Source organism: Lepidochelys olivacea, assembly GCF_965140295.1.
Source record: "Lepidochelys olivacea isolate rLepOli2 genome assembly, chromosome: 2".
Lineage (NCBI taxonomy): Eukaryota > Metazoa > Chordata > Testudines > Cheloniidae > Lepidochelys > Lepidochelys olivacea.
Genome location: NC_140412.1, coordinates 176,949,523 through 176,968,931, shown reverse-complemented (window position 1 = coordinate 176,968,931; position 19,409 = coordinate 176,949,523). Strand labels below are relative to the sequence as shown.

The 19,409-nt window shown below is 39.3% G+C and overlaps 1 protein-coding gene across 1 annotated transcript in view; it reads left to right on the top strand.

The window, feature by feature from the left end:
• Nucleotides 1–19,409, top strand: part of HECW1 (HECT, C2 and WW domain containing E3 ubiquitin protein ligase 1) — a 349,448-nt gene that overhangs the window by 73,825 nt on the left and 256,214 nt on the right. The window contains exons 2-3 of the mRNA XM_084619634.1: nucleotides 1,831–2,058; nucleotides 19,238–19,295. Coding sequence (XP_084475760.1) covers nucleotides 19,269–19,295 — 27 coding nt within the window. The 5' untranslated portion in view covers nucleotides 1,831–2,058; nucleotides 19,238–19,268. The remainder of the gene's footprint in view (nucleotides 1–1,830; nucleotides 2,059–19,237; nucleotides 19,296–19,409) is intronic.

Here is a 19,409-nt window from a genome sequence, read left to right as displayed (position 1 = left end):
TGTTTAATGAATGAACAAACAATCTTCAGATGCAGTCGTGGGCTATTAAAATTTTTCACTTTACCAAGTGAAAAGAGCATTTGTCTGTCCCAAAATGTGACTTTCAACTTCTTTTGTCAATATGGATGTTGGACAGAATTCCTTTTGGCTGCCAAGTGTTATCTGAAGTTGAATAAGCTCAGTTTTCAGCACTGGGGTTTATTCCAGATTTTAGGATATGTGTCATGACAGCATCCCATTTAAATGAGAATCATTACAATAAAATGCATGCTGGGGTACTGCCTCTCCCTCAGGTGACCGGAGGTAGGAGCAGAATCAAAGAATGCATGGAAAAATAGGTTCCAGGGTTGAGAGTGCCACATAGTCGCAGAAGAGGAAAAGCATTGCTACACAGTTAGGCATCTGCTAAATTCTGCTGCTAATGCAGCTGGAGAGATGGTCTGAGTGCTGCCATGCAGGTTTAAGAGGGGCAGATAAGCTCTGTGAGACAGTGTAAGTCACAAAGTGGTGAAATATCTCTGCTTGAGATGAAGTTTAGGAAAGAGCTGTGAAACAGTGTCTGCCAAAGTAAGACAGACAAGTGATGTGACTGGAGGCAAGGAGCTGAATATATCAATCAGGGATCCTAATGAGAAGGCCTGGTAAGCCCAGGTATAGTAGGAAGTCCAGAGCAGGAAGGAAACTTTGCAGTATGATGCAGAGGAGCTGGCAAGAAGATTCTGGTCTCCATCAGTGAACTAGTGAACATTGCATGACAGAATTAACAGAACATACAATCATCAAGTGATCCATTCCCTTTCATCCACTCCCAACGTCTGGCAATCAGAGGCTAGGAAAACCCAGAGCATGCGGTTGCATCCCTGACTATCCTGGCTAATCGCCATTGATGACCTACCCTCCATGAACTTATCTAATTATTTTTTTGAACCCGGTTATACTTTTGGCCTTCACAACATCCCCTGGCAACAAGTTCCATAAGCTGACTGTGCATAGTGTAAAGAAGCACTTCCTTTTGTTTGTTTTAAACTTTCTGCCTATGAATTTCATTGGGTGACCCCTGGTACTTGTGTTATGAGGAGTAAATAACACTTCCTTATTCACTTTCTCCACACCATGCACAATTTTATAGACCTCTATCATATCCCCCTCTTAGTCGTCTCTTTTCCAAGCTGAAAAGTCCAAGTCTTTTTAATCTCTTCGCATACAGAAGCTGTTCCATACCCCTAATCATTTTTGTTGCCCTTCTTTGTACCTTTTCCAATTCTAATATATCTTTTTTGAGATGGGGTGACCAGAACTGCATGGATATTCAAGGTATGAGTGTATCATGGTTTTATATAGTGATATTGTGATATTTTCTGTCTTTCTTAATGGTGTCTAACATTCTGTTAGCTTTTTTGAGTGCTGCTGCACATTGTGTGGATGTTTTCAGAGAACTATCCACAATGACTCCAAGTTCTCTTTCTGGGGCGGTACTAGCTAATTTAAATCCCATCGTTTTGTACGTATAGTTAGGATTGTTTTCCAATGTGCAGTACATTGCAATTATCAACATTGAATTTCAGCTGCCATTTTATTCCCCAGTCACCCAGTTTAGTGAGATTCCTTTGTAACTCTTTGCAGTCAGCTTTGAACTTAACTACCTTGAATAATTTTATATTGTCTGCAAATTTTGCCATCTCACTGTTTACCCCTTTTTCCAGATAATTTATAAATATGTTGAATAGCACTAGTCCCAGTACAGATCCCTGGGGGACACCACTATTTACTTCTCTCCATTCTGAAAACTGACCATTTATTCCTACCCTTTGTTTCCTATCTTTTAACCAGTTACTGATCCACGAGAGAAAAATTAAACCTGGTTCCTGTCAGGTGAGGCCTGAGGTTAGGGTTGCCACCTCTGAGGTACAAAAAACCAGGACATCTGGGATGATCCTGTGCCCATAAAACTGGACAGCTTGCAGCGTATACTGAGCACCCTTACAGATTTCCCAGGACAGCTACCTCAAAAAAGGGACAATCGTTGGAAAACCTGGACAGGTGGCAATCTTACCTAAGGTATGTCATTAGCAGAGATAATCAAAGGTGTGACTTTATACATAAGTACAAATAGTTAATTTATTATGGCAAAATATAAAAAAGGAAAAGTAAGGGGAAGAGGCAAAAAAGAGAACAGGGAATGTGGAGAAAGAAGAGGGAAAAAATTGGTGAAAAAATCTGAAAAATGAGTTTTTTTTATTTCCCTCCAAAATGGTCACAGAAAATTCTTACCTTTTAGATTATTTCAAGGTTAGTAGTTCAAGGATCTAGTGCAGGTAAGCATTCAGAGGTTTTGATACTTAAATGTAACTGTCAGAAACTCTTGGTTCTGTAAATGTAAGAAAAGAAGAGACATTATCTTATGGTTTCTGGTATTTCTTTAGGTTGGCCTGGAAATATGGCAAGAGCAATCTTTCTTGTTGTACATTATGTCAGTAAATCATTTCAGGTCTCCAAACAAACACCAGCAGTGCAAAGATGCCAAGATTCCACAGATGTGTGAGAAATACTTAGACAGTCAGACACATGAAGATAAAAAGAATTATTTGAATTTTATGAAACCTCAAAAAAGGCTTGGTTTGGTTTGAGTTGTGGATGAAGGTTCAGGAAGTGCTATTTTTATGTGTCACCTGTCATTAGTTAGTAAAACCAGCCCAAAATGTGACAAACAATATTTGAAAACTCCACATAATCTTAAGTTGTTTATTAAAGCAGGTAAAAAATGCAGAATTCTTTTTGTGAAAATATTTCGAATTGTTTTGGTGAAAAATTTTCATCGAAATTTTGATTTTTTTTATTATGACCATTCTATAAGATGGTTGAAAAAAACAGAAAAACAATTTCATTGAACTTTTGAAAGTTTGAACATTTTGACCAGCTTTAGTGGTCACCATTAAAAAGTCAGTATTTGACAACAGATATCATGCAGCTACTACAGTTATTTCCTATTCGAGGTGCAGGGGGAAACTTTAGTATCTCAGATTCCACTTCATGCTAACTGCTGGCAAATGCTGACTTTAATAGTGACAGCTGCATATTAGAAAAAAAGTACTTATAGCACCTTAGAGACTAACCAATTTATTTGAGTCTCTAAGGTGCCACAAGTACTCCTTTTCTTTTTGCGAATACAGACTAACACGGCTGTTACTCTGAAGCTGCATATTAGTTTTTATTTATTTTCCAAGCAAATTCTTCAAACTTTCTTGAAAGCATGAAACAGAAAAATCCAAAAAAAGGACTAATGTGGCACTTGTGAACATTTAATCATTAACCAACTAGAGTCTCCATCATAAAGAGTTAAAAAACCTGAAGTGCTTGGCACTATCCCTTTAAAAGGAAATGCACTTTGTCTACTGTGGACCTAGTTGCAATTGCACTGGTTTCTAATGATTTTTAGTGGAATATTTTCTATATAGTTACTTGTTCCACACCCATGTTGCAAATTAGAATGTCAATAGACATTATTTGTCTATAGATCTTGTTTCTCAATGTACTATAAACAAGATGCTATAGTATGCTAAAATGAGATGTAGAAAGAATTTAAGAATAAAACAGAACTGGAAACTATCTTGTCTAATTAGTAACATGATTAAAAGGGGATTAGCTCCTGCCTGTTTTTATAAGAGGTAAAGGAGAACTATGTTTCTGTGAACCAGTTTTTTTCTAATAGTGTAATACTCTTCTGTTGTGTTTGGCAGCTCTGCTGTGAGAGATTTTGGTATCGGCTTGAATACTAATCTTACTACTTTAATCAGTAATTTAACACACAAATGAATGCATCAGAGTTGTTTTTTAAAACAAAATATTTATTGAAGTTCCATCAATTTACAAATAAGCAAACACATAAAGCCTGTGTATACAATGGAATCCACTAGTAGTTATGCTAGTGCAAAATAGTATTGGCATGTCATGTGAAACTTAGGTCTGACAGACTTGAAAGAAAAAAACAATAAAATGCATGAGTAGGTAAATATTGGGTAACTGGATGATTAGTTTGGTGAATGCCATTTTAAATGAAACAAACAAACAAAAACTTGTATTTATCACTGTTAGAGACGAAGGACTGGATTATGATTGTACTTGGATGAGAGGTAACATTTAGATGCACTGCCCCAGGAACAGTCTAAGAAAGAAACTGATTTGAACAGTCACAGTTCCTCCCCTGGTTTCCTCTTCCTGGCATATACCAGTAACAGAACATTTTTCCCTCTGGGCTGGCTCAGCTGGTGTGCTGGGACTCTGCCCATTGCCTACTCCTATCTGGCCACTGTCTGCCAACCTACACGGGAGAGGGGAGTAGCATCTCTGTGGGGGCTGCCCTATCCCACAGGACACAGACCAGAAGGCTGCACCCCTGCAAATCACAGCCTTGCCCTAAGTAGTACTATTGATTGAATAATTGAGATGCTTAATAGAATAGAATAACAGGACACCGAACAATTTTTAAAATTTTGGCCATGCAATTGAGATGGAGGGAATTTTAACAGTGGATAATCCAGCTTGAGTATATAGAACACAGATAGCACAGTCGTTCTCAAATTATTGCCTCTAGATCACCAGTCTTTGAAGCCTCTTCCTGGGTGGAACAAAACATGGTGAACCTCAAACATTGTGGAAATGGGGTGCTACTAGGGAGTGGGGTTTGTGTGTGTGTGTGTGTGTGAGAGAGAGAGAGAGAGAGAGAAGCTGCGATGTGCAGAATGAAATACTTGGAGAATAAATGAGAGAAAATGTCAGTGGAATAACATGAAGAAAATTTCTCCAGGACCCGCAATTATTAGAAGTTGAAAACATGCAGGCAGAATGGCAGTATTGCAAATTGCTATCTTTAGAAATCTTCCTTTTCTTAAGGAAATTTTTTTCCAGTGTGGTATTTATTTCTGCTCCACAGTGATATGGTTTCTGGGCTGATATAAAATTTCTCTTTCTTATTGGTTAAAATACTGAATGTCTTTTCAAGCTGCTCTGACCAGAATGTTATCCATAAAGAGGTATAAATATACTCCCCTTAGCTGAGCCACTACCCACACCAGAACCTTGGTGAACTCTCTTGGAACCAGTAATTCAAGGGATAGTGACGATGGAGGGATTGGGCCACATATTTGTAAGGAAATCTTCTGAATCTTTGGTGACATAATCTTATTGGTACATGGCAGCATTGTGTATTTCCTGTGTGAGGAATTGATTAGAGTTTCTTTGCGAAATCTGAATTACATTATATGTTTGTTTAGACTTTTGTGAGCCAACAGTGCTCAGACTCCCTGAACTTCTCAGGGTTACACAAATAATAAAATGTGATCCTATGTAGTGTGTATATATAAATTATCATTGTGAAGGAGACTCCACTTCTCTTTCTCCAGAAAGTGTTCTCTGCCTTATTAGATCTTGCTTGGTTTTTCTGTCCAGTGTGAAATTGACTGCATGGAAAACGAGGTGAAATACACTCTCCTGTGATCAGTATTCTTCTTTTATTACCTCTAGGACCCACTTGTATGAGACAGTTCTGTATCTAATGGATAAAGAACTCTCTCTCTCTCAAGGATGTTACATTTCCTTCTAACCTCTGTCCTGCTTTTAGGAATAAGACTTGGCTGTGATTTATTTTTTAACTCCAAAATGATGTAGTTTAATTCTATCTGATTTGAGTAATATTAAGTTAATTGAGTAAAATTAAATTACATTGTGTAAAGAGTTGTCACTTTGGATGGGCTATCACCAGCAGGAGAGTGAATTTGTGTGGGGGGGTGGAGGGTGAGAAAACCTGGATTTGTGCTGGAAATGGCCCACCTGATGATCACTTTAGATAAGCTTTTACCAGCAGGACAGTGGGGTGGGAGGAGGTATTGGTTCATATTCTCTCTGTATATATAAAGTCTGCTGCAGTTTCCACGATATGCATCTGATGAAGTGAGCTGTAGCTCACGAAAGCTTATGCTCTAATAAATTGGTTAGTCTCTAAGGTGCCACAAGTACTCCTTTTCTTTTTGCGAATACAGACTAACACGGCTGTTACTCTGAAACCTGTCATTAAGTAGTGTGTAGTCTTCAGCAGTGAAATCCTGGCCTATTGAAGTCAATGGCAAAATTCCCATTCACGTTAGTGAGAGCTGGTATTTCAGTCCTAGACTTTATTATTTACAGGGTCTATCCAAACAACTGTTCTGCTGGGTCAGCTTGCCTGAGAAAAGAATTCACTTCAAATATCAGTTGATTTTCTGTGTCTGACATAGTCAGTGTCTTCCAGATTACATCAAAGCCATTTAGATACTCTAGAGAAAGACAGAAATGAAGCCAGTGTGACCTTGTTTAGAGTGAATTTTAATATTTTGCCTACAGAAAAAGATATTTAATACAGTTCATTGCACCTACAAAATGCTGCCATAGCAAGTAGATGTGGGATAGCTATATTTGAAGAGTGTCCTATGCTACTTCGTATTTTCTCACTGAAGCCCCATCTTTAGATCTGAACATTTCCGTGAAAATAAATAATTGTCTCCTCAGATGTGTAGCAGGCATCACTCTGGGCCCAGTAGGCCTAGTGGTCAGGCCATAGCCAAACAATCTCTCCAAATCTTGGGGCAACTCTTCCGGGAAGTCTGGGGGGCCTAGCAGCCAACACACAGTTTATCGCACCCCACACTCCCGCCTCCAGGATCTCTCAGGCGACCAGTGGGAGGAGGGAAGGGCAGAGGGACCTCTCCCTCTCTACTGAGTCCTGGCGCAGGACCCAAGGAGGGAGAGGCCAGGGATGGGTCAGTCCCTTCTAGCTGCTGATCTAGGTTAGCCTTCCCTGGGCTGCTTCCTACCTTCCCAGCTTTCTCTTTGCACGGTCTCAATAATTTAGAGCTCCACTTGGGGTTGGGGGGCAGCTTCCCACCTCACTCCCAGGGTCCAGTTGTTCTCCCATAGTCAGGAAGAAGGGAGGAAAGAGGGCGGGGCCCAGGTCTGCCAGCCAAGTCTTACTCACGGTCCCAGTGTTCCCCCTGTAGATTGCTCTGCTTCAACAGCTACCGCCTGTCTGCCTTCTTGCAGCCAGTCTCTCATCACTGTTTCCCCAGTCTGCCTGCCAGAGTTGCCTTTTAAGATGGTCTTCTACAGGGAGTATGCCTGGCAGCTGCTATGGGGCAAGGCCTTCTTGACCCAATACTGTCCCACCGTTCCTTTAACCTTAGTGTGGGATCTGTAAACCTCATCACAAAGTGACTATGTCCTTTGATATAAATGCTCAGATCATAGCTACTTCAAGCATAGAAATATCAGCTTTATTGTGTTGCCTTTTATAAAATGTCATTTCCTGTCTGCTTAGTGTTCTGCCCTCATTAGGATGTCCCCACTCTGCCTTAATAACTTCCACAAAGGAAGGAATGAAGGAATGGTTGTCACTTGTTTAACCTTAGAGAAAATAGATCTTTCTTTTCTATTGTTGTTTACACCTTGTTCTTAAAGCCCTAAATGTCTCCACTATCCTTTTAATCACAGCACTAAAAAATTCTCCTTGGAATAATCTGTCATGCTGATCTTGGTCATACTGTGCTGATCCAAAATCTGATGACAACTTCCATGTTCCACAGAGAGAAGATTCAGTGAATAGCTCATGGATTGATAATTTTATTTCTTCTTGTATTCTGAAAAAATCATGAGAAACAGGACAGCTGGGAGTGGAGGGGAAAATGTGCCTTTTCTTTTGTGGCTGAGGCTTATCTGAATACTTTAATTTTTTCTCTTCCCTTTTTAATAACCTATAGTTCTTTGAAAGTCTTCTCCACTAGAAAAATCACTTCTGCTATATCCGCACAGCCCAATTGCCAAACAGAGGTACCTTCATAGGACATCCAAATCCCAAACTATGATGTTCAGATTGGTATTTAACATGAAAATGTTCATTTTATACATCATGGTTCTCACTGAGATATTCATATATGCAGTAACTTAGTTGGATGTCCAAATGCATGTTTGAAAATTAGGTTCACAGTTAAAAACAGACTTGTATGATTCTGCTTTATAAAAATTAGAACTTTTGGGGCCTGATAAAACTTCCAGTGACTTCAGTGATAGCAGATTATGTTTGTAGAAGATAAAGGCAGAATGCTAGCTTCTATATTCAGAAATGGATACTACTTATAAAAGACCCCTACTGAATTTTTAATGGATTTTGGATTAGGTCCCTAATGAGTTGGTGCAGAGAGAGAACCCTAAATCCTTAGTGGGGAGGCTAAGGAGTACTCTAGAAGTTTTTTTGGTGTGTACATGTAACTCCCACTACTTTCAGTAGGAGCCAAGTGTGTTTACTAAGGGACAGTTCACCACCCTACCTCCCATATTCAGAGGGGAAACAGTGTTAGTCTGTATCCACAAAAACAATGAGGAGTCCAGTAGCACCTTAAAGACTAACACATTTATTTGGGCATAAGCTTTCGTGGGTAAAAAACCCACTTCTTCAGATGCATGGAGTGAAAATTACAGATACAGGCATAAATATATATTGGCACATGAAGAGAAGATTCTATATTGTGATCTTAACTCTTATTAATGTCAATGGAAACTGCACACACAAATCAGCAGTACAACAGACCACTTATTAGCATTTCTGCCAAAAGCCAGGCATGTTTTTTCAACACTGGATGTACAAATAGCCGCCTGTGATCTTTTATTTTCTGGATTTCAAATCAGACTCAAGGAGTTCCAAAAGTTAGTCTAGACTTATCAATTCTATACTTCAGAAGTCACCTGTGCTATCTTGTGCAGATAAACCATTGTCTTAACAAATACAAGACTCCCTCATCTAAAAACAAAAAAGAAGTGGTGGATAGAAAATATTAGTATCTACAGTAACTGGAAGGCAGTATCTCACATCAATAGAAATATGTTAGATTCAGTCCTGTGCTCACCTACTCATGTTTCATTTGTTGACCCTGCTGTCAACTTTACCTTTTGATGTTTTTTGTGATATTAGATCGTGTTTTTGTGCACTGCATCTTTGTACATGGATGACTTTGAATTTTCATCAAACCTACAGTTCAAAAAATTAAAAAGAATTGGATGGCTAAATCTATTGTGCCTTACTTAGAGATGAGAGAGAACAGATGCTCTTAAAAACAGTTGGTAAATTTAGGAACTCTTTTCACATCATTGGAAAATGCAAGTTGCCTAACCACAAAGCAAAACATTTATTTCTTCTGGGCTAGTTCAAGTAAATCTGAGCTTTTCTGCAAAGCCTTTCTATTGGGCCCCTAGATGCAAAGCCAATATTCATTGTATGATATTCTTCCCATCACCTGCCCTAGAGAATTATGTGAAGTTGGTTTAAAAGGTTCAGTCTGATGGGGAATGGATTTAGAATGGATAATATATGTGGAACTGACTGGTGTGTTTGTAGAAGGGGTTAGCATCCTGATTCGCAGAGTTGGTGGCTGCTGAGTACCTACCTATTTCGCTGAAGTCAATAAGAGCAGTTGATGTTCAACACTTCTGAAAATCAGGCCAAGGGGGAATACTAGATAGAGACTTCCAGGTAAACAAGGGTGTGTGGTGGTGGGTGGGTGGGTGGCACGTGATATACCCCAACCAGGGCCGCAAAAAAAAAAAAAAAAAAAAAAAGGTAGAGGCAGTCTGATTCCCCAGCAGGTCCAAGTTATTAACTCCTCCTCAGGGAATTTCTGCACTGCAATTAAACACCCTTGGCTGGCCTGTATCAGCTGACTCAGGCTCCGTGGGTTTGGGTTGCAGGGCTGTAAAACTGCAGTGTAAGTGTTTGGGCTTGGGTGTTTAATTGACATGTAGACATACCTCTAGAGGCCCAAGTTATTATCACCACCAATCAGTCAGAAGAAAGCAGTTTGTACTCCGCACCATGTGGTATTAAAGCATCAGCAGAAAATGTCACACTAGTAACTTAACTGGTCCTTGGGAACAATAAGAACCAGAGGTCTCCTGTACCTGTCTGAATCAGCCTCCCTCCCTTTTAAAAAAATTAAATTGTCTTTTTGTGGGAAATTATCATTCAGTGGAATTGCTGGGTTGACAAGCCTGGAAAGTGAAGTTCTTTGTTTATCCACAGAACAGGTTTGGCCATGGTAGCCCGTGTATAACCTTCATGATCTGATTTTTTCCAACACTTTCATCAGCCCCCAGAGCACCCTTGTTTTTCTTTATAATGCTGAATTCCACCACAGAATCATCTAGCTTGGACTCCTATACTTTTTTAAAAAGACAGTAATTGATTGATCAGTTAATCACATCCTACCGTATTCTACTTTCTGAAGTGTTCATGAAAGCCCAAGTCAATATATTTTGGCATTCACAACCAGAGTAATTTAAACTCTCTTGATACTAAATTCTATAACAATTAAGTATGTACTAGATATGGGCAAAAATAAAGATGGTTTTGATCATTTGAATGTATTAGTACTCAGAATTTATATAGTGCTTTAGAGCCTCAAAGCACTCTCTAAAGTTTAATCTGCATTACACCTAGAGCTAAACGAAAATCAGCAGATGTAGTTTAATGTCAAACTGACTCGAAACGAAACTTTCTGTTCAGTTCAACACACCGAAAGTTTTCAATTTCGGTCAAACTGACCTGAAACAAAAAAAAAAGTTTTAATTTTCCCCATCGAAAATAAAAGAAAATGACAAAATTGAAATTTTTACTTGGCAAATTTTGACTTTGTAGAAACTGCATTTTCCATTGAAAAATCATTTTGACAGAAAATTCCTGACTAGATCTAAAAACATCCCTGTAAGATAGAGAAGTCTGTGTCATTCTCTCCATTATGTAGATTGGGAATGTGAGGCAGAGAGGTTACCATTATTTATTCTTATTGTTATTGTATTAAACATCACTTATCATACATAGCATCTTTGAAAAATACAAACGTTTAGGGGTGAATTCAGCCCCTGTATTGCTGACCGTGAAAGTCTCTGTAGCATGAAAATGTAAGCTGGGGGCTGGATGTGAGGAATACATGGGCAGGATATCATGGGCTATAAATCAGGACAGAATCTGGCTAACATCCCAATTCCATAGCACAATTGTCTTTCACATAAACAGTAAAGAAAATTTCAGCTTCTCTAGATTTTTCTTTTATTTACAGCAGGCAGAGGTGGCACTGGGTTGTCAATCTTTCACATCCACTAAGGATGTTCTTTGGGATGTGTTACAATAATTCAGAGAGCTTTTTTATTCAGAACAGAGTGGAGGCAATCAGTCAGCTGAGATTCCCAGTGTGGTATTTTTTCCCCACCATAGGGCTTCCTTTTTTTGGAAGCGTTTGTTCATTTTTGTATCATCCTTTAATATCAATCATACACAAGCTGTCTTGAAGAAGTGAATGGAGTAACCCAAGTGATATCAACTACTAGTGTTTACTGTGCTGCAAACCTAGATTGTGTTTATAAGAGTGTCAGAAACTAGTGAACAAAATTATCACGTCACAACGTTGAGCAGAGAATCTGACCCACAGCTTGAAATAATCCTTTGAAATAGAAGGTCCAAATTCTGCACTTGGATGTCCAAAATAGCATTTAAGAGTTAAAAGTCTAATTTTTTAAACAAATTTGTTGTTCAGAATTAGAACGTGAATGACCAACTAAAGGCTTTATTACTCAAAATGGGGCACATTGAAATAGTTTCCATTGAAATAGTAAGAATGTTAGGTCCTGTCTGCTAAAGTCAGCAGCAGTGAAGTGGTTCCGTGTCATCACAATGGGGCACTGGAAATGTAAGGGCAAGATTTTGTACAAACAGGAAGCATTCTGAGTGTTTTCGGGATGAGAAAAAAACCTTAGCTACAGCAAATTTGGACAGGAGCTTTGCATTTTATCTGTACTAATTAGAAGCTTTTCTCTCAATTTCTCTCTCTTTCTCGCTCTCTCTTCAGTAAACAATAAATGTAAACTTGTAGGCTACAAATACCAATCATAGCACTGAGCAAGGGGTGTAGCGTGGTCTTTGTGCTGCGAATAGATACTTGGAAGTTCTTGTGCCACAGTTCATCAGATAAGTTGAGGAAATTGCCAGCTCCAGAGAAATGCAGCAATAATTTATTATACCTGAAGCAGACTGCTTTGCAGGCACAAGCTTCCTGCTTTAGTGGCTCATTGCAGTGAGAGAGAAGTAACGGCATTTAGGCAGCACTAAATAAAGTTGTTTATCTTGTACCTTTTCCTCTTTGAAATCTAACAGCTTTAACATTCTGCCCTAATACAAGATAGTTTACTATATCAGTGTCATACCCCTTATTAGTCCAAGTCTTATTTTCACTGCCCTCGTCTGCACTTGCTGCTTTGACAAAGAGTTGCTTGCCCATACACTCAGAAATTGAAGTTGCAGATACAATATCCAGCTTTTATGGGACTTCAAGATGAGTGATGCAGACATCAATTCTATTTTTGAGGAGGTGGATGTAGTAGTTTAACTAGCATTTTTTTTTGCTTAATGTATACAGCTTGTTCTGTCTTAGACTCCATTATTTGTTTCTGGTAAATATTCAGTTTGCTTACAGGCATAAATTTACTATTGATCCTTTATAGTCTACCCGCCAGATTAACTCTCCCCCGCACCCCATCCCCGGCCAGGAGCCAATTAGTTAATTACCTACCCATGTGCAAAGCGTGACTGATTGAGCACTTTCACTAGCGTTGCAGGTGATGGGAGTTAAGTCCCATCACAATACCCAATAACATTTATGCATTGATTATGGGATATAGAAGAATTGCACCACTTCCAGCATCTACCCACTAGTGATGACTACCAGATATATGCTTAGCATGACTCAGCAATGGCATTTTTCTAGCCTCCCCCAGAAGTCTATATTCACACAACCCCATTTAACATAATTCACATGACCACACTGAAAGTCAAATGGAATCATCTCTGCAAATGCATCAAGCTCCATGGGCTTGTCATAGTCTCTTTTTCGCTGCTATGTAATCCATTAGTAGTTTTCCCAGAACAGAAATGTATCTGAACAGTTTTTTTCCTTGGCAACATAAGTGTCCATGAGCTGCTGGAGTGATTGGGTGCTGTTCATGAAGTCTCCCAAAGCATTTTAAACACAGATAACATTTTATAATTAGGAGGCAGGGTCTTATTATCTGCATAACTTCATAAAAATAGCACTTAGAAAAACTTTTCTCAAATCAGTCCATTCTACAAATATTGACAAATATTTTGATTTATTACATGGTACAAACAAGCTCATGCTGTTGTGTGACTACAGGCTTTTGCTATAACCAACAGCAAAAGAGTATGGGAAAATGCATAAAATATATCACCTGGGGCTAAGTATGTCCCAAACTTTCCTAAACAGTACTTTTTTTGAGTATACGGTTGCATTATCAATTATATTTAGTAGACTTCTGCCAATGCTGGTCAAAATTAAATTATGGTTCTACAAGTTTATGGCCCTTATGTGATTTTATGATTTTTTTGGATTGGATGCCCAATAACATTTAAACATTACATGATATAGAAAAACTGCACCACTTCCAGCCTCTGTATCCACCCTGATGATGACCACCTGACATGGGGTAGCAATGAAATTTTTCTCACTGATGGATTACCCCTTAGTGCCCAAAATGGGTTTAGGCTGGTAGATGTAGGTCACAATTCAGATCCCACCTATTTCAGGAGCAGTTGGGGGCCTGTATTAAAAAGTTTTTGTCTCAGTCATCCCTTTTCTGGTAGTCTAATGTCTACTTTACAAGAAAAATCACAACTGGCACTCATTGTCAATCTTTTTGGAAGAGGGGCCAAAGACTTGAGGCCAAATCTTTAGCTGGTGTAAACTATTATTGCTCCATTTAAATCAATGGCCCTATGATAATTTATACCAGCTGAAGACCTGGTATGTGTACACTTAGCTACCCTATCAAGCTAAATGTGGTCTGGGGTCTCTGTCCAGGTAAGCACTGAGGCACACTAGTACAGCAGTGTGGGGAAGCTTGTGCTGCCATTCTTGTAATTGTTCTGTGGCTAAGCATAGGACTTTTGTTTTCAGGGGTTTCACTCTGGCTCCTTTCTCCAGCACTAAATTCACACATTAAATACAAAACAAAAAGCAGGCAAATAAAAAAAACCAGGTGTGTAGATTCTCACAGCAACTCTAATTAAGCCTTTTCCTACATATATCATTCATAGTACTATTATTTTAGTTTTTATTGAGAACTGTCAGTGTGCACGGTGTTGTACAAATACAGAAAAAGATATGGTTGCAGCCCAAAGGGATTTTACAATCTAAGACCCACAGACTGAAACCATTGTGTCAGCTGAAGTCATTCATAACTTCAGGTGCATGACATCTCTGAAAATCAGGTCCCAAGTGTAAGTTGAACACCCAGAATATATGGACATTTTTGAAACTGCAGGCCCACTGACCTCTGTTTCTTAGTTCGTAAAATGGGGATAGTGATACTTATCTAGCTGAGGTTTGAAATTAGGCTTCTTTATTAATGTTTAGAAAGATCTTTCTGATGCTCAGAGGCATACCAGTATTTATAAGTGTACGGTGAATCTTCTGATTGTTCAGGACGAAGCAGATTCTTGGCAGCAACAAAAGTACATAGGCCTGATTGTAGTTTATGAGAAGGCCCAGTTACAGCACTCTGAATTACAATGATACCTACTATATTGCCAGAGCAGTTTAAAGGTGCATTACTGTAAATAAAAAATCTTTCCCTGTGTAAGGTCCCTATTCTACCCAGTTACCTCCTCTGGTGCCACTCTTCTTATGGGTTTGACAGACAAGCCTGGGTTCTTCTGAGTCCTGCCTCCAGCCTCAGCTGAGTGTTTTCTTTGTATTATTCCAAAACACAAGTACTTGGCGATGCCTCCACCTCCCACACTCCTTCCTGGCAAAAGTACCAGTGATGCTGCTTGAAAGGAAAACATTCTAACTACTGTTTAACCCTGACCCAGCCACGGGGCTGATAGACTTCCAGGGAATAACATGGAGACATACAGTAAATTAGATAAGGTCATTGTATTCAACAAATGATAAATATTAATTAACAATACAGACAAATACTCTTAGTCACTGGTGCCCAATCCCTGACTTACATCAGAGGGGAATAAGACTGTCATGTCCTGTTGGAATGTATACTACCTTGGGGCCCTGGCTGGCTGGTGAGAGCTGTGTATTCAGTAGTAGTAAACAGCAAATTATCCCACAGTCAGTTCATAGGTGTCTTCCAAACAATGTTCCTGACTACCAAACTAAGGGTTGATGCAGTCACAAACCCATGATGTGGATGATCCTCAGGTTTAGATCCTGGTTCCCTCAGCAGCTGTAAGAGGGGTCTGATAGCCTTGGTCGAGGTCCACGCTATCTTATGCTTGTCATGTAGAATTTTTCACTACCGAAATCATACTGCTTCTGCCTTTGAGGGAATTCAGGGAACAGGCACAGACAATATGAACATAATTCTAAAATCCTAAATCCTTACTTCTTATTCTATAAGACCCCACTGTAGGTCAAAACAAGCAGGAATGCCTGATCTAACAACAGGAATATATCTTGCCCTGCGGTAACTATTTTAGCTAGGGAGCTAAAGGACCAATCTATTCCTAAATTAGTTGAGAGCTTTCCCAAATGAAACCTGTAAAGTGAGAGTTACTATGAACAGGGACCAGAACAAACTTAGGGATATTGCTGCCAAGTCCTCAGAGGTCAGTTTTCAGGAATGACCCTGTATTCAGGCCTGGGAATACCAACCTCACCAAAAAGCATGTCCTCCCTTCAGTAGAGGACTCCTGTCTCTTTTTCCAACATGGCTCTTCTTCTCTCTTTATCAACTCTCCCAGCTGCCTATCCCGAGAACCTTCCTCGTTGGTTCGGGTAGTTCAGTTTCTCCAGGCTTAACCTGCCAATCTTCCTCACTTTAATCCTTCTCTCTCTCCGCTTCCTCCTTAGAGAAGGAGTGCTGGTGGCCATCCAGGAACATGCTGCATTAACTCCTCTGAGCTGGCAGAGGCTTCTTCTGCTCAAACTAGCATCTTTCTTCTCATCCTTTTTTTTATGAGGCAACTGAGCTGCTGAGCCTGCCCTTGAGCATGCTACTTCCTGGGGCAGTGTTCTACTCCCTGGGGTTTCCTTGGAAATCCGCAATGTCCCTGCCCAAGTGATTGGCACGGAGACACCAGGGAAGCCAAGGTATATCCCATAGGGGGGTTACGCCTATATTTCTAGATCTCTGACCATTTTCATTTTGTGAAAATATACTCTCATTGATATCCTCTAGTCTCCATTTTCTGATATTAAAATGACTGACCAGTTTGACCTGCCTCCACTTCTCCCAAAGAGAAGTGGTCAAACTGGTCAGTCATTTTAATATCAGAAAATGGAGACTAGAGGATTGCAGTAGCTTGCACGCACCATGTAGTGTTGACAGTAACATATATCAGTTTGCTCTGGTAAAGGCTTCTTCCCCTTTCAGCATTAGAGACATGTAAGCACTTGGCTCAGAGACATTTTGAGGGGTGGGGGAAGAAAGCTGATTAATTTTAAGACCTCAAGGTCAGATTATCTACTGCAGCAAAGATCTGCACAGCACAGTAGGGAGATGGGGTGTCAGGGAGAGGGTTATGCATCCTGGATTCTTTGTCCAGCTTCACCCGCACCTTGGCTCTGACTTAGGTTAGACTGAACAATCTAAGGTCTATTTCCTGCTAGGACTATAGCCAGCAAAACTCACATAGGAGGAGCATGGATAGTGAATTTGCATTCTTTCTATTTCGTATAAGATCTGTCAAAGTCTGATTAATATAGGAGAACAGTGCTTGCTTGCTTTTTAACCTTCACCATAGATAACAGAAATTCAGTGGTTTTCTGCAGGTAGAAAATACTGTTGTCACTCAGCCTCTCCAGTCAACACCAGGGGCCCAATCCTACACAGTGCTATGTACACTCAGCGCCCATTAACTTAATCCACATGCAGCATTTTGCAGGACTGGTCCTATACAAGGTGTACCTCATTTATAGGCCAGGTTGTGGCTCATCCTACATGCCATAAGAAGTTAGTAAAGGGAATAGCCCCCTCCTCCCCTTTACTGTCTTGCACCAGTGCTTTCTGTGCGAGAGAGATAGCAGGGTCCACAGAGAGGCTACAACCCTCCTCACACAGGTGGGTGGGAGGGGGAAAAGAGGGAGCAGAGTCATGATTCTGCCCCCTCCTATATTCCTGGCGATGAAGCTATGCTGGCATTTCAGGGAGTGTACACCGTGCTAAGAATAGACCTAATGTAATTTTCTTCCTCCCCAGAGCAGTGTGGATATCTCCCTCCCAGGCTGCCGCAGGGCCAGCACACCAATACACCACACTTCCTAGGGACAAGATCGTAATGTCACAATCTAGCCCTGTATTAATATTATCTTTAATAATTTATAGTAGAGTTGTGCCCCCCAAATGTGTTAGATGTTGTACAGGCACATAAGAAAACACTGTCCTTGCCCTGAAAAGTTTCCAAACTAGAAAGAAAGACAAGGTGGGGAAAAGGGATGAACCACAAAAGCATAGTAGAAGCGTACCTCTCAGAATGCCAGAGTCCAAATGTGGGATGCAGTGTGTGACAAAGACCCAAAATGAAGGCCACAAAAATTATGCATGCAGGAAAGTTAAAATACTGTGGGATTCACTCCTTTGGGGTGATAAATACATCTCTCTCTACGTTTGGGGGTCATCCAACTCTGTTTCCTTTAGAAATAATTTTCCTCAATAAAAGAGAGAGAACACAAAATTTGTATGGAATGTATGTAACTTTGGGACTAAACTGAGTTACATCCCTCAAAATGAAAGGCATTTGAGAAGGGTAGTCAATATCTGTTCTTTTTATTTTATTTTATCTGTTGTATTTGATGTCTTTTATATATTTTGCAGGCAGTGTTTTTTAACATAGGTGGAATGTAATCAAATGAAATTATTTTATAATTAAGAATGTCTGAAGACTGTAGTTTTCCTGCTGAATTCTTATTTTTTCCATCTGTTTTCCTTGTCTTGTTCATTTTTGTGATTTGTTGAATTAACATTTTTATGGTGGTACATTTGGTGTGCCAAGGCTCTTTTGTTCATGCTGTTATGAAATTTCTACCTGTGCAAGCTTTCTGAGTCATTTTTGAGCACCCTGAGGAAAAGTAGGGATAAGTATGAATTTTAGTTTGCAGGGTGACAGACTCAAGAGATGCCCAGATTAAAGAGTTATGGGAGATTATTATCATCTTTTTGTGTGAGGATGTTTCTAGATGTCTAAATGTTTCTATGATAATAAAATGAAGAAGCTATAAAAAAGCAAGAGAAACAGAGGGGATCGATTAAAGTTGCAAAATTAAATGTAATGGCCATTACTAAGTATTAAATATAGGTTGAATTAAAATGTTACTAATTTTCTTGTACTGTGGGTTCTTGAAAGTTACATTTATTTTATTGGGAGATATTCTGCAATCCTTAGGAATTTTGCCTGAGTAATGACAGCTGGATTTGGCCCATGGTATGACTAAGGCTGTACATTTTAGTATTTCATGATTATTTCTCTCTGAAGTTTTCCTAAGATTCAAGTGAATAGCTGGTTATAGTTTATAGGAAGAGCAGAGGTTCCTCATCTCTACTCAATATTGGACAAAGTATAAGCAGAGAACACAGCTGTGATTTTTTGCCTTTGAATTGTGTTTGATACTAGGTCAATGCAAGTACAGGGCACTGAAATTATCTTCCTTTGCAATGGAAACTCACCTGGTACCACCACTACAAATACATTGGTGGTTTAAATGGAAATCTGGTTGACTGTTGTCTATCGAAACTCTTTCAATCTGACCAGTTTCTTATGACGATGCCTAAAGAGCCAGTACTAGTCTGTGTTTGTCATATCTTAGCTGGATGTTTTGTTTCATTTCCCTTTTGGGCTAAATGAAATCTGATGCTTAATCTTTGATAGTCTGAAAAGTTTATTTTACTTAATTAAAATAATTTTTAAAAGCATAATTCACTGTTGTAGCATCCAAGTCTGCTGTATCATAATAATATCCCTTGGTAGAAAAGAATGTACAGTTAACATATGAATTACTCAGTATCAAAAATTTAAGTAAATAAATTAAATGTTGGCATATGTAAGATCTATTTTGGTAGAAAACACAATGTTCTGTATTTTATATCACTAATGTTGGTTTTGGGATACATGCTGAGTTAATCTCATTGAACTTTTCCCCAGGAATTGATGCGCTTACAATTGCCGGGTCATTATGCTGCTCCACCTGTGTAGTGTTAAGGTCAGTGTGTTTTTCTGATTATAAAAACCATCCATACCATTCCATTATAAATTCACTACCATTCATAATGGAATGCGCCTTAGCTCAGAGCTAGTTGCAGCTGCCCCGGTATAC